This window comes from Streptopelia decaocto, assembly GCF_964273445.1.
Source record: "Streptopelia decaocto genome assembly, chromosome: 1".
In the NCBI taxonomy this organism is placed as follows: Eukaryota; Metazoa; Chordata; class Aves; order Columbiformes; family Columbidae; genus Streptopelia; species Streptopelia decaocto.
In genome coordinates, this window is record NC_138663.1 from 88350404 (window position 1) to 88365507 (window position 15104).

At 37.0% G+C, this 15104-nt stretch overlaps 1 protein-coding gene across 7 annotated transcripts in view; it reads left to right on the forward strand.

Moving 5' to 3' along the window:
• The window catches only part of DCAF6 (DDB1 and CUL4 associated factor 6), a 92868-nt gene that overhangs the window by 1474 nt on the left and 76290 nt on the right, over nt 1-15104 (forward strand). For all 7 annotated transcript variants that reach the window (XM_082043138.1, XM_082043137.1, XM_082043141.1 and 4 more), the window contains exon 2: nt 13706-13767. In XM_082043138.1, coding sequence (XP_081899264.1) covers nt 13706-13767 — 62 coding nt within the window. The remainder of the gene's footprint in view (nt 1-13705; nt 13768-15104) is intronic.

Here is a 15104-nt window from a genome sequence, read left to right on the forward strand (position 1 = left end):
TGAGTACTTGAGATAGAACTTATTCACAGCATTGTGAAAAGTGTATCTTATTGTACTTCCTAAGCATTTCTGAGGTGGTTGGTATTTGCTTTCGTTTGGTTTCCTGGTGGAATTTAAGGTGGCATATCGCATTACCGTGCTTAACTCTATTTTTCTAACTGTGGTCCCTGAGCACTCGGTAATCCACAAAAGGTAATTGAGAAAAGTGAGGCCATTCCCTGTAGGTTTCCACTTATTATAAAGAGGGTGTATGTGTGTATAGCACTTACATGCACATAAGTCCTTTGGAGAAAAATTTTGAGGTCCTAAAATTAAAAAAGGTTGAACACTAATGGTCTAACTGGTTTTTACTTTTGTTACCCCTTGACAGCTGTGCTGGGCCAAATCTTAGCTAAGGGTTGTCCTAATTTATAGTGATCAAGCATGGATATTCTTCTGACTAGATCCTTAAGGAATTTGTTTATTTATTTATTTATTGCTGGCTCCAGTTGGAGCGGAAAAGCTCAATGTTAAAAATAGGACTGTCATGTGTAGATTTTTAAGAGGCACCATAAGACCTTTTGGGCTTGCTTTTACATTATTATGTCTCTGACAACTGAAGAATTAAAATTTGATCAGTAGAAATCATCCTTCTGGATTTATTAAGATCTCTTCTCTGGACACTGCTCCCATAAGGTGTGCATAACTTCAGTTAAAAACAAAAACCTTCTGGTGACTAGGTTAAGGTCTCATATTTAATATTTTTTATTTAACCTAAACATGTTCAGTAGGTTTATAGCATTGAGAAAGTCGGACCTGGGAGAGGCTTCCCACTGAATTATGTTAAGATCTGCATTGATGGTGGTAAAATTTGCTCAGTCCTTACTGACTTCTGCTTTTAGCAGAAGGAGTTAGTACATGGTGTTCTTGTCCTGTAGAGCCATCATACTTGTATTCAAAATGGCATTTATGGCCTTAATAGACACACTAATTTTGCTGCTAGTCAGGTGTGATTGCATGTGTGCAGATTTATCAGACGCCAGGCCTGTTGTTGTGCCTTTTTATGTGCAGTTTAGTGTATATGTGGGTCTTTTCTCTCTCAAACTTCAGCATTTCTATGTAGGAGCTTTGTTGTTTGGACACAGATTGAGATCACAGTGTAGTCAGATGGGTAAGATTGGTTGTTGGTCGTTGCTAATCTAGTCTGAATGGAAAGCAGGGTTTCTTACTGGTCTTATACTGTTTCAACAGTCTGACAGAATAAGTCAAACATTTAATTTTGACTTAGTATTCAGAGCCTCGAGGCATGGCCTGTGTGCATTTTTTTACCACTACAAAATACTGTAGATTATATGTATCGTCGTTGTCTGCTGCTCTTTTTCAGTCAGCGAATCAAAGGAGAAACCTGATAGCAAGTGTATAACTAACAATGCATTTCACAATGGGTTGGAAGGAAGATGTGTACATATGAATGATACTTGCATAGTGAACTGTTCTTTTGGTTAGTGTTGTTATGCTACAATGTAAAATATTGGGAATATTCAAGGTGTCTGTATATTGAAGGAAGACATCTGAGAACTAACTAGTGTTTCCTATTTACTCTGTGTTTTCCCTTCATGTGAACTGGGAATCAAATGGCACTCTATTTATAGCCTCTTTCAGCTTTTGAAAACAGCTGCTCCAGGAAGGATCTGTGCATCGTACTGTACCTTTCCATGCAGATAGTCCACTCCTGGAATTTCTGTTCTTGCAAAACTCTATCTGATTTTGCAACATGTCTAAATAGTTGCTCTGAAACCTAGTCAGTTCTGGACAGTGTTCCAGAGGAAAGTCTCCTGGAGACAGGGCAATATGTATGTATGTCGGACGTGTCCTTCAGATGTTATCATTTGGTAAGAATTCCTGCTGTGATGATAGAGGGAAAATGTGTATCTTATCAATGTATCTGTTAGCTACCTTTTCTTCAACATTTGTAGGCTAATTAGTCTCAATTTCAAACAGTGCTTATGTCTGAAGTCTCCAGAGAAAGTCAAGCCTTGGGAAAGCTGTCAGTAACAATCTTCAGTAGAGTGTGGGCATCATCCTAGACGAATGCTGGTAGGAGGAGTCCTGCTGCTGGATCAGGGATGGAAACTGAGTTTCAGGCTACTTTCAGTCACTAACAACACCACAGTGCTTTTACACTGAAAAACATAGGTAGTAAACTGCCGTATCCCATTGAAATTCTGCTTTGAAACTGGCAAATGTAATTATTCAGTCATGATACTTTCCCAAGAATTCCCAAATCTTCGTTGCAATTTTGTATCATTGGAACAATATTGCGATGTCTAATGAACGTGTCAGTTCTGATGCCAGGTAAAGTGTTCTGTGCCATCACAGTAAAGGCCTCTGTCTGGACAAAGTATGGCATATAATAATTTTACTAGAGAAATAGCAGCGTGAGTTTCTTGCAAGAAAGAAGTGAATTCATAATTCCCGTGAAGTATTTGAGGTGATGGGTTTATTTTCTTTCCTGTGAAGGGCTGTGACTCTGAGGATGGCTCTATATGGCCAGGAGGAAGACTGAAGACTTCCCCCCCACCCCTTATTTCTACTGGCATAGCAAGTTATCCAGAGAAAATCTGTTAGTCTAAAATAGTTTGCAAAGAAGGAACTGATTCAATATCAGAATAAGTCAATTCTCCCTAATCTCTGATACCCTTGTTCACATAATGTTTTCTGACATCATCTTTCCCTGTGATATGAAATTTTTAAGCTTACCAGATTTCTTAGAAATAGTGTTGTGATGCTGTCTTCTGAGCTTCCCCTCACCTCTCTTTAAAAACTGTTTCATATCTTCCTAACTTTTTCTCATGCTGTTTTTTAAGATTTGGCAAAGGTTTGAAATTCATAAATTAACTGTAAGGAAACTAGTAGTTAGGTTCATTGTGGTCAAATTTTTTAAAGTTTCATCAGCTATTGCTATAAAGAGAACTGTAAATATATTATGATGTAGGTAGGGAGAACGTACTAAACTAATCATGTGTCAGTAGCTTGCCCTCTCTACCGAGATGAACCATAGTAAAACCAAAACTAATTGTGGTTTTGAAGTAAGTTAATGGCCCTGTTCATAGGTATCCTGAAAAACAGGATAAGCAAGAATAGCTGTTACCTGTACGGACAACCGATTAGTTTTGATATTGACTGTGTTACATTCATTATCTGGTTCGTTTATAAAACTAGTAGTAGCTCATTGTAGATAGAATTGGGTATTGCTGTGGTTGAACATTTAGGTCTTCCCAAAATATGTTGCCCAGGGTGGGAGAGTGAAACTAATTTCTTAAAATACTGGAAATTTTCATTCTCTCTCTTGCTTTTCCTTGGACAAACAAACAAATGAAAACCAGCAGAGATGGAAGCTTGAACATTACAGAAGGCAACTAGAAAGAGATGTGTTATTTCCCCCAATTTTTGCTGCAGCTATATTTTGACACATAGTGTCTTAGTCCTTGGAAATAATGTAGAGTAAGAATGGTCAAACAGATTTAAAATTATAAGCTTTGTCACTGGCATTTTTCCAGACTTTGCAATAGTCACAGAATATTTAATCAGCCTTTCTTCTTTAATTCTTTACATAGTACTTTTTACATAGTACTCTTTACATAGTACTTGTGATGTTCAGTTATTTTCAGGTGCACTGTTACTCTTCATGTCCTAAACCTCTGGCATTAATTTTATTTTCCAGCACGAATTAGAAACACGGCATCTGTCACAGCTAAAACCCAGAACTGGTAGAGGTGGTTTATTTTGTTTTTCTTTCTACGAGGCTAACAAATTAACTGCTGCTTGAAAAGGGACCATTATTCATTTACCTGGTTGTCTGATTCTGAGGACACAAATGATTGACTGCATTTTAATGTAAACAGTGTGGCTTCCTGATGTGCAGCATGAAAACTGCCCAAAAAAACACTTCTGTAGTGATATATTCTGGCACACACCAAATACTTTGTGAAACTTAGACTAACCAAAGATTTTAGAAAGATGCAGTTGAACTCTCCAAATTTGTTTCATTAATGATGTTTTTTGAATAGTAGAAATGGGCAGAGTCAGAATTGAAGTTCACAGTGTAATGAATGAATTAAAGGAAAATACATCTTTGGAATGAAGCCAAACATCTTTAATGTGCTCAATGTAATATGTCAGGCAGGAAATTTGGTATAGTTGATAGATTTTCAGTGGCTGTATATTATAGAAAAGGCTAAGACATGTAAGAGCACTGTAGAAAAACAGTGTTACTTTTTAACTGTAAAAAACACAGGAGGGTACAGTGATCAGCTGTTGCCTTAAGCTGGATATCTCTGTTTTTTGTTTTTTGTTTTTTTCCTTTTTAATAAAAGCAAGACTTAGTGACTATAGTCCTTAAATCATTACAGATGAGCAATTGAAAGAGCAATATGTCATCAAGACCTCCTGATAACAAATTGCATTTAGAGGACTTTAATGAAGAGACTGTATCTAATACAAATTCCATGATACGATCTCATTTAAGTTGGCACCAAGGAATAGAAAGGCACAATGCATATGCATAAAACAGCTTTTTAAAAAAATGTTGGAGGTGATCCTAGCATATAAAGATTAATGATCTCTTTTTCTAGTTCCAAATAAATCAAAGGAGATAATAAAGACAGCCATTTCAAATGTTTTAATAGAATAATTTGTAGAAAGTAGCACACTATCAGTAAAGGGAAATAAAAACGCAGCATAGCAGATTCATCTGAACAAGGCACAAATAAAGAAAAGGTGACTGGTTATAATTTGGTACATACCAGAACACCAGAAAAAGATGTGAGCTGGAAGGCAGGATTAAGGTTGGATGAGTATTTCTGGTGTCTGAGTGCTGAATGCTTAGTTTTAATTTCTATCTAATCAGCCTTCTGTTTTTTTTTTGGATTATTTCACTTATAGGCTAACTGAGCTATGGAAGCGGAGGTGCAGGAGCCAGTTGGACCTGCAAGTGGTACAGCCATGTAGCACTATGCTATGTAAATTTGATAGCTTGTTTTGCTACTATCTTGTAAATCTTTGCTTATATTTAACAATATCATTGACCTGTTAGCAGTTACATCTTCCCCATGTGTTTTGTGCTTTGATTGCTATGGTTTGTGTTACTGCTTCTGCCTCCTCAGTGTTGTCCCACCTTGTTCCTACTCAGTGATAAAGTGCTGACAATTGCTTTAATAGATTTTCTTTTCAGGGAAAAGAAGAAAAAAAAAAAAAAAAGGCAGGATCAGGGATTACTCAGTACTTTCTGTTACTCTGTCCTGAAATAAGAGAATAATTTCCAATGTTAGATATTAGGATATTGGGGATTGATAGGAGCACAGCTTCTGGTTTTTTTATGTTGTAGCATCATTTGTGAAAAATGGTAAATCCTCACAGACCACATTATTATGTTTTTTGGTGAGACTACTTTGCTGAAGGGTGCTTTTTAGGGTTTGTATTTTTTTTTTTTTTTAATAGTACCATCCAGATCAGATGTTGTTATCAATGAACCTTCTTACTGAACTCTGATGTTTTAATTTTCTAAATCACCAACTTTTTTTGCTGCTGTTATATCTTGATGTACAGCACAAAAACACTAATGGAAGGGGGATTTCTGGCATTGCATGCAAACTTATCTAGCCTAAATGGAGCTAGAAGGAAATGATCAAACATTGATACATCTCTTTCAAATTGTTGATTTTTTCTGTCATTCAGCAGTTCAAGAGACCTTTAAATCTGTCTACAGCTCTGCTTGACATGACCTGAATTATGCAGGTGTACTTGTACTTTTTGTTTTTAAGGGATTAACTTTACGTGTAATGTCTGTGCCCTGAACATTAATCGTGTGTCAATGGTTGCAAGAAGTATGAGTGTATGTAAGTGTGTTGTAGTCCCAGGGCTTTGCATGTATAATTTGATTATTTGGATTATACTCAAGATGCAAATGTATTTGCTTTATATCCTTTGGAGTCTCGGTCTTAGCATGCAAACAGCTGGAGACTGTAAAGATTTGTGTGCACTTTAAATATCTTCATTTTTTTATTTCAATATTTCATTGAATTTACATTGTATGCTTTTAAGGACAATATTTGTACAAAGAATGTATTTGCTTTGTAAATAACTGCCTGTGTCTTGAGACCGAGTGTTTCAGACAGCTTCATAGTTAAGTTGCGCCTTGATCTTGTAATAATGAGCTTTGGATACATGAAAGCTGTCTCTTGCTGCAAAAACAAGTTGTGTACTGTGTGTACTGGATTTGTATTTCAGGATGAGGCAGTGTTGTGGGAGATCACTTTAGATGTATTTTTTAGGGGTTTTTTTTGTTTTTGTTTTTTTTTTTTTCTCCTGTAACCTTCTTCCAGTTGGATTGCTTCCATTAACTGCATTAGGGTAGACCATTAAGCATTTTCTGTGTTTAGTCACTTCTAAGTTGTCGCACTGCAATACAAGAGTTCTTGCGACTTTGCTTGTGAGTCCTGATCTTCTATCTATGAAGGTCCCCGAAATAGTCTAGTGGGATATACTGATCATGTATCAAGTCAACTTGTTGACACTTGAGACTGGTCCTGTCCCAGCAGTAAGGAAGAAGATCACTTCATATATAAAGTATGCCAGCTTTTAACAAAGCTGGATTTTTTCACTGATTAAGTGCAACTCTCAGCATTTTTGTGTCTTTGAGGCTTAGTGAGTTGCTGATTCAGATATGTCCCAAATGCTTTAGTACGTGTTGAATCATTAAATATTGAATGTGAATATCATGAGATGGAATCTGAGTCACATCAGTGAATTTTAATATCTCCTTATTTTCCTCATTTTGTTGTTTAAGGATTTGCAGGCTTTCCTCAGGAAAACTGAATGTGTTATTAATGCTGCTGCTCTCTACTTAGGAGCTATCATGAGGAAGATGAGGATTCCTCCTTCTCTTTCCTGTGAACTGAATGCATTCTGAACCATTAGTGATGTTTGCTCGACCTTTATTGAACTACTGAAACTTCACCAATATTATACAAACCAAAATGACCTCTCTGTTTAGGTTACATGGTTTTGTTGTTGTTATTATTGTAGTGTTGTTCCCATTATTTACTTTTCCTAGGAAACAAGGAAAAATTATTCCTTTTATATTTGTTTTAAAAACACGGTTATGTGCTGAAATCTCTCTTAAGTAAAAAAAGTCTCTTGAGCTAAACAACGGGGCTTTTTGATCAGTCGTCTAGGATGAATACATACAGTGTCATGCAACATGCAACACCACTTTTAAAAGTAGTCTTTTTTCATTTGTTTTTAAATGCCCAATGATAATTCAACTTATGTCATAATGATACTTAATAGTCATCTACTAGCAAGACTCAGATTTCTACTTTAACTCAATTTTCAATGTCATCTGTCTTTGAACTCTAATCCTGGGCAATTTCCAAGTGTTTACACTTGTAATCTCACAGCGTTATCTGATATGGTATGTATATGTATTTCACATCTTTCCCCAAACTCTGCAGTGTATAATTCCTGTACTACGCAGGATTAAATGGTATGTTTAATTAGGTGTGCAGAATAGTAAATGCTTTAATTCAGTTCCACCCTGTCCAAATTCTCAGTTTCACTGAGACAGCCCTATGGGAAAGGCAGGCTCTGCTTTTTTGCTGTAAGACATGTCTCTTTAGATATGCTGGTAAACTTCTATATAATCCCTTCTTAATCCTTTTGAAACTGGGTACTGAGTTAGTTTAAACAACTTTAAATAGTAGGCTTTTATTTACCGCAGAACCTTTGTCCAAAGTGGGCTAGAGGGTATCCATATGATGAGTTCTGCTGGCTGATTTAAAGAAGCAGCAGCCTCTGACAGACACTTAAAGGTAATGGAAGGACTGGCAGCAGTATTGGGCACATGCATCTTCAGCTGTAAGAGGATGTACCTGCTAGGAATGTGCTTCTCTTAAAAGCAGATTCCAGGAACTTTTTCTTTCCTTCTGCTAATGATTTTCCATGCTCCAGTATTCATTTTGTCTGAGTGCTTGGAGATGATAGATCATGGCTCTGCTGCTGGCAGTCTTAACTTTCGTGCTGGGGTAGAGTCACCCCTGTTGCAACTAATTAGGTATTGCCTTCCTCTTGCTGAAAAGTAGAGCTCCTAATTAACCTCGGGTTAGGAGCACAAATAAGTAGTACTTGAGAAAATAAAGCAGAGTACCCGATGTGATGTGTATTAATAACATTTTTACAATAAAATATTCAATATACATTACCATTCCACATACTATTTCAGATGAAGACTTTTTAAAGTCAGAGAAAAGCATTTCTAAAACCATGTTGAAACCTACAGTAATGCTGTTTACTCAAGCTTGTGGCACTCTGCATAATATTTCTTTTTGCCTTCAGTTAATGGAAGCCTCATTTGATTCATTTGATTCGAAGAAAACAGGGCTCAAGTGATTTCTTGATCTGAAAACTATTCAGTTGTTTGTTGGTATCTGTTCTAGAATTTTGAAGTTATTTACTTGGGAGGCATATTTTAGTGCTGGTGGAGAAAAAAGAAAATGCTTTTGCATTTGATTAATCATATGTCCAATTAATCACACTTAAGCTATTTCAGATAGTTTTGTGTTTAGACGAGTAAGATGGTGTACCCTATCTTTTGGTCTTTTGTTGTCTTTTACATAGATACAGCTTTTCTTTGTTTTATCATATGAATTTTTGTCCTCTGTTTTGTAGAAACTGGAAATATTTGTGACATAATATAAAAGTTTCAAATGCCTTTTATCTCCGTGAGTAGTTTGTGTATGATCATTGGACTACTTTAAAGGATTGAATCAAAATCAACATTTCTGAAAACCAGTGTTTTTTCTCCTGTCACAAAAACACACTTATTTTATCTTCTGCTCAGCTGCAATCTGTGGCAAGAGCAATATGGAGAACTTTACTATAAGTGCATAGCTGTCAGAATATTGTGTACTAGTGAATGAAATCCACTTAGTACTAGTCAGTATAGCATGCTCACTCAGAAGCTAGTGCTTAGAATATGCAATAAAATGCCTTCTCAAATGCAGGTAGTTGCATGTTGGGATGTGGATTGAAAGTTATACCAGGTCATTATGCAGGGTTTGTAGTCAATCCAGCAGAATAACCTATCTACAAATGAACTGCACTTGCCATCTTTTCATGGAGCGGCTTCAGAAATACGTAAACACTATCCCAGAAAATCAAGAGTAGTTTTTAAATGCACTTAGAGTGCAAGATAACATGTGCTCTGCATTGGGAACAGATGCTGGCTCCATTTCACTTTTAAACTAGGGCATTCCAAATGTCACAGCAAGCTAGCGCTGAGGGACTTGGCGTTGGAAAGAGCCAGCTTGACAAACAAGATCTATTACTGGTTTTCTGAATAAGGGTTGTATTTTCATGTCTCATACCATGGTGGTGCCACTAGAGCACAAATGTGCACTAGGCCTTCATTGTGACATGGTCTGTACTGTTTCAATGGGAAATTCTGGAGTATGGTTTTAAACATATGAAGGTTTTACATGCTTGAAGCATAAAACTTCACTGCTGTCATCAGTTTTGAAGTAGCATTGACTAAGTCACTTACGAAAGAAGGGTATGTGTACCTCTGCCAAAATAGGCACATAGAAAGCACCTGACCAGCGGTTCCTAAACTGACAATTGTGACCTGAATGGTGTCATAACTGCAGTGAGCAGGGAGTACAAGGGACATCGTAGTATTTTGGTATTTCTCCCTGAAGTGAGATTAGAGCTGTGTACATGTACCCAAACACCAAAGTTGGGTAATTTTCCAGAGGGGAGTGGCAAGGCATTGAATACTTTTTTCATTGTGCGCAGTGGAACATTTTGAGTTACAAGGAAGAAGCTGCAGTTTCTCTTTTGCCTGCTTTTCCATATTTAAATTCATATTATGAGTGGCTTAAGGTGGCGCTTCTTCCATACGTAGAATGTGGCCTTTGAAATGGTGCTCTAGTCTCTAGATTAATACAAACTAAAAAAATTGATCTGTGTGTGTATGGTGAAACTGTACCTTGAGGCTTCAGTAGTACGAAATGTTTGATGAAAATGGGTGGAGGGATGAAAACTGAAAATCTTATTGATCGTTGTACTGAGAGTGACATTATACCTTGAGGCTTCAGTTAGTGCATAAATGTCTAGTGAAAATAGGTCGGTGGAGCATTAGCTTGATACCTTTCCAAATTTCAGCCACCTGAACCCTTCACAGGGAGCTCATCATTGCCATTTCAAATTTAACAGTGCTTAGCGGTTTCAAAGCAAACCTTATGTATGTTCCACTGCCCAGTGAAATGATCTTGGTGGTGACAGCTTGATCACTTGATCCCTGTCTTAAATAGGACTTATTTGAATATAAGAAATATTGAAGCATCCTCACAGAATTAAATTATTCCATTTCTCATGGCACATAGTTAAGGGGAAAAAGAGAGTTTCTGGTTCTTACAGAGCCTGTACATGGAATTGGTGGTGGTGAGGGGGAAACAAAACTTGACAGAGGTCTTGATGCTGGTATATAAGAAAAAAGTAGTCTGTGGGGTTTTGTCAGAAGCCTGGGTCTCCTCTATCGTCTTAGGTGAAGAGAGAGCCAGGGGGGCTGCCTTCATTGGAAGGTGGGGGGAACAGGTAGCCATTGGATTAGATGCATGAGAATTTAGGATTGTGAAGATTCTTGTAACCTGAGACAGCAGTCTTTGGTGTGGAGAATTTGACTATTAGAAAGTCTAGCAATAAGAGTTGTCGTGCACTTGAAGAGCGAAAAAAGGAATGTGGCCTACTAATAAACCATATAAACAGTGTTGTGTTTTTGATTTTTTTAATGAGATAAAAACGGGAAAGTGACAAAAATATGCAAGTGACTTAAATATCACTGACTTTACTCAGCTTTTAACAACAGCAAATGCAGAGACAGTATTTTCTGCAGATCAATTTGAGTAGTTCTTTTAGGAAAAAAAAAAAATCAGGATCTGGTGGTTCTAGTTTTGAATGACAAGATTAACTAGAACAATACATTCAGTTGTTTTATTGTGTTTTAGACTTTATGAAATAAGAAGTCTTTTGAAAGCAAAACATTTTAACTGTCTTCTCCATTGCCCCTTTTTTACTTTAGGGAATGAGGAAACTTTTGTAGTTTTGCATGTATTTAATTCCTCCCTCATATCAATTTTTAGATAAATAACTAATCACATAGATAACAAATCGCACATGCTGGCATGTGCAATCCTAATAATTTCTTTTGTTTTAAATTGCAGAGTGGAAGTATGGGAGACACCATATGTCTGTATGTCAAGTTAAACATTTACTGAAACTTGTATAGCTACTGTGTTCTTATTAAGACTGAAAAATCCTAATCTAACCAAGAGACTTCAATTTTGTCTATAGACTTCTTTAAGAAAATAAAATTTGCAATTGAAGATGTGATTAGAACACATTTAGTGTTTCTTGCTTGCTGATTTAAGTAATTTTGGATTAAAACCAGACCATACGGGAGGGAGGAAAACCTGTTGCTCTGCTTGGTCTTAAAAATGAGTTCATTTCCTTCAGTGTTTCTGTACAGAGGCTTCTCACCAAGCGTGTTAGTCTGCAGATATCACCTCACTTCCAGATGTGTTTTATGCATATAGTGTTAAGCCCAAGAGTCGTCCACTGCTATCAGACTTTTCTGTTCTGCAAGTGAAAATGTGATGGGACTGATAAACAGTGGATATTTGTGTAGGCCAGCAGAGTGTGCCTTTCTTAGCGAAGTTATCCTATTGGGGGTCTCAAATAATTGTGCATTATATTACATTGCAGTAGCACCTTGGAAGCAAATTGTTAATTTTCTATTACGCAAAGTGATATATAAGCATACAGCACGTGCTATTTCCCACCTCAGTATTCGCTTTTACTTACAAGCACGTGCTGTAGAAATCAAATTACCCTTAAAATCCTCACTGAAAATACACCAAGTGTTCAGTGATTGGAGAACATAGTAGGCTTTGAAAAAATAATAGGATTTAACTGAAAAATACAGTAAACTAGTCATTAAGGACCTAAGTTCAAAGTCTCTTCCTCTAGGGGAAAGAAAGGATAACAAATAGTGGTAAAGAAAGAATAGTGAACTCTAGGTTCCCAATTCTAGAAAACATACATTCTTGCTGGTAGTGCATGGTGCATAAGATTAAGTTCATTATTTTCATCTCTCTCCAATGATGACTGTTCTTTGTTAACAGAAATTGTAGCACTTCTGTGATGTCACAATTTCAGTGTCTATAAAATGGGGCACAAGAGCGTATGGTTTTAATCTTTTTTAAGCTAGCTTAGGTGTGCTTTAAAAGCAAGCCATTTATAACCATTTCTCCCAGCCAGTACCTCCTCTTAAAAATGAAAAAATATTTTACCAAAGTATGCTTGTCATCTAATGTGGCACTTGAGCTTATGAGTTGTTTTGAATTTTGGAGGTGACTTCTGGTTCCAACAAAAACTAGGCACCAAAATATACCTTTTCATGGAGGGAAAGCTGTACGAACATTGAATGAGGTGCAGGTGTACCTGTGGGAACTGGTATGGCTTGAAGGGTTTCTGGGTCTCTGAGAGAGTGTGGTGGGTGCTCAGTGCCTGCTTCTCACTCAGGTGGTTGTGCTGTGGCAGCCTGTGATTGTGAGGGACGAGGTATAGATACCAGGTGTTCTTTTTCAGTGCTGGAGTGTATATGGGACAAATAAAAAGCATTAAGCGGAAACAAGTGGTGAGAGGAGAAATTACTTTTCCAAATTTGTACTAGAGTGCCAGAGGCAACACTAGGCTCTGAAATGGTTCTGCATCAGTATTTGTCTTTTGGGAAAGTTCTTTCTGGGGATTCTTAGGTTCATTACAACCTGTTGTCATAAAATGGGGGCGCTCTTAAATGAAAGTTGGAGCTATTTGTTTAAACATCTATTTCAGGAAGAAACCACATTATTTTCAATGCACTTTCTCTTTCCGTCTTCTTGTGTATAGTACAGTAGCGATTTTAAGTGCAGTGGTACATCAGCTTGTATATAGGGAATAAGGGCTCTTGCCTAACTCAATAGGCATTTATAGATTTCTTCTTTCTTCTTCATCTCTTCCTTTCACGCCACTTTTCCAAAATTTTTCTTCGTGTTTTATTCCTTAAGTACATATCAAATGGAATCATACTGGACTTCAAAGTTACTTTTTAAAAATGCACCATCAATAATAAAATTGAAGTTGGGTTTTGTCTGGTTTAAGAGATGTAGAGTTACAGATAATACTTGCAAGATCAACTTCCAGTTCTTTGCTGAAAATATGAGACGAAGTTTTATTTTCTACTTGAGACCCAAACACATTTTTCTTTATATTCCTATAGAAAAAGTCATACTTCTTTCTGTCTTTCAGATAAGTTAACGCAATAATCACAAGGTTATTTTCTACTTTATAGCTATTCATTTTAGAGGAAGCATCATTCTGTGAACCTGTGAAATGTTAATTTTGCCATTTCTGCACTCTTATTAAAGGTAGTGGAAGAGCCGGCAAATACGATGCTTGTCTTAACATTTGTAACATGAGAACCATATGAATTGTTTCAAGACTTACATTTATATTCTTGTTCTTTATTTTTTTAGGTTTTTACCTGTTAGTGCCCATTACCAGGATCTTAATAACTTGTTCAGTGTAACTGTTTTGTAAAAGAGTTTATAATTAGTATTTTTCTTCACAGGGAGAAGAGAATTTATCCAAAGATTAAAACTTGAAGCAACCTTGAATGTGCATGATGGATGTGTAAGTCACTTTTTGGTTTTTTGTTTGTTAAAAGATGATAAATTGTGATTTTTATTTTTTTTTTTTTTTTTCCCTGCCATGGCAATAGTTTCTTACTTAAAAATGCAAATAACATGTATTAAAGCTGAGCTGGGAACCTGCACTAGTAGAGACCTACATCTGAATTGTATGGGTGCTTGTTTATTCTTAAACATCTGACACTTTACCTTTGAAGCAAAACAATATCCTGTTCCTGTACCATAATAACGTGTCACACTGCTGAATGAATTAATCTCCTGTGCCAGGAAAACACATGCTTATCTTTTCACTTAGAACTCATCTTAAGCCTTTAAATGGAATTTTTAGTAGTTTTGTGCTGTGTTGATATATTCTGTTGACTTAAAGCTGTATTAGTGTCTTAAGTGATTTGTTCTCCAGATCTAAAAAGCAAATGATCAAGTGCTATGTGTTTATTTAAAGAGACAATAAAAACAAAAATAAGCCTCCCTTGAAAGGCAATAACATAACTTGAAATATTGCTTATTTAAATACTTTGTTTCCCCTTTTCCAGTCAGTGGGAACTTCACCAGACTGCTATGACCTCTCACATATGATGTGGCTTAGACAGTTCCCTCAGGACCTGCAGATGCATCTTATCAGGTCCCATGGACTTGTGCATCTTCAGGTTCCTTAAATGGTCTCAAACATGTTTTTCTCCTACAGCAGGCAGTTCTTCATTCTCCGAGTCCCTGTCTTTGCCTGCTGTGACTTGGGTGGTGTAGCTACAGCACTTCCCAGTGAAAACTGAGGCAAAAAACTCATTGAGTACCTCAGTCTTCCCCTTATCCATAACCAGGTCTCCCATTTCCTTCTGGAGAGAGCCTCCATCTTCCCTAGTGAGGCTGCTTCTATCTGCCTATAGAGGGCCTCATCCACTAGGTCTTCCTGGTTGGGTGGCCTGTAGCAGACCCCGTCTATAATGTCACCTGCCCTCACCCTCCCTTTAATTCTGACCCATAAATTCTTAGTCGGCTCCTTATCCATCCCCAAGCAGAGCTCTGTGCAGTCCAGATGGTCATTGACTTAGAGGGTGATATCCCCCCACCAGCCTGTCCTTCCATTCAAACACTCCGGTCATAGGAGCCATCCCGCTGAATCTCCAGGATGAGTTAACTACCTCTGTGTCACATAGCAGAAATTATATATTTGATGTTGGCTGTGTGGTGTTGCTTGGGCCTACCTGGTGGGTATATAGTTGAAAATTCATTTTGAATTGATTGTGTTAGCTTTGAAAGTGTGCTTTAACATGTAGCCTAACTTAAAACATTTTCCACCCAGTAAAACAATTAATTGTGAAC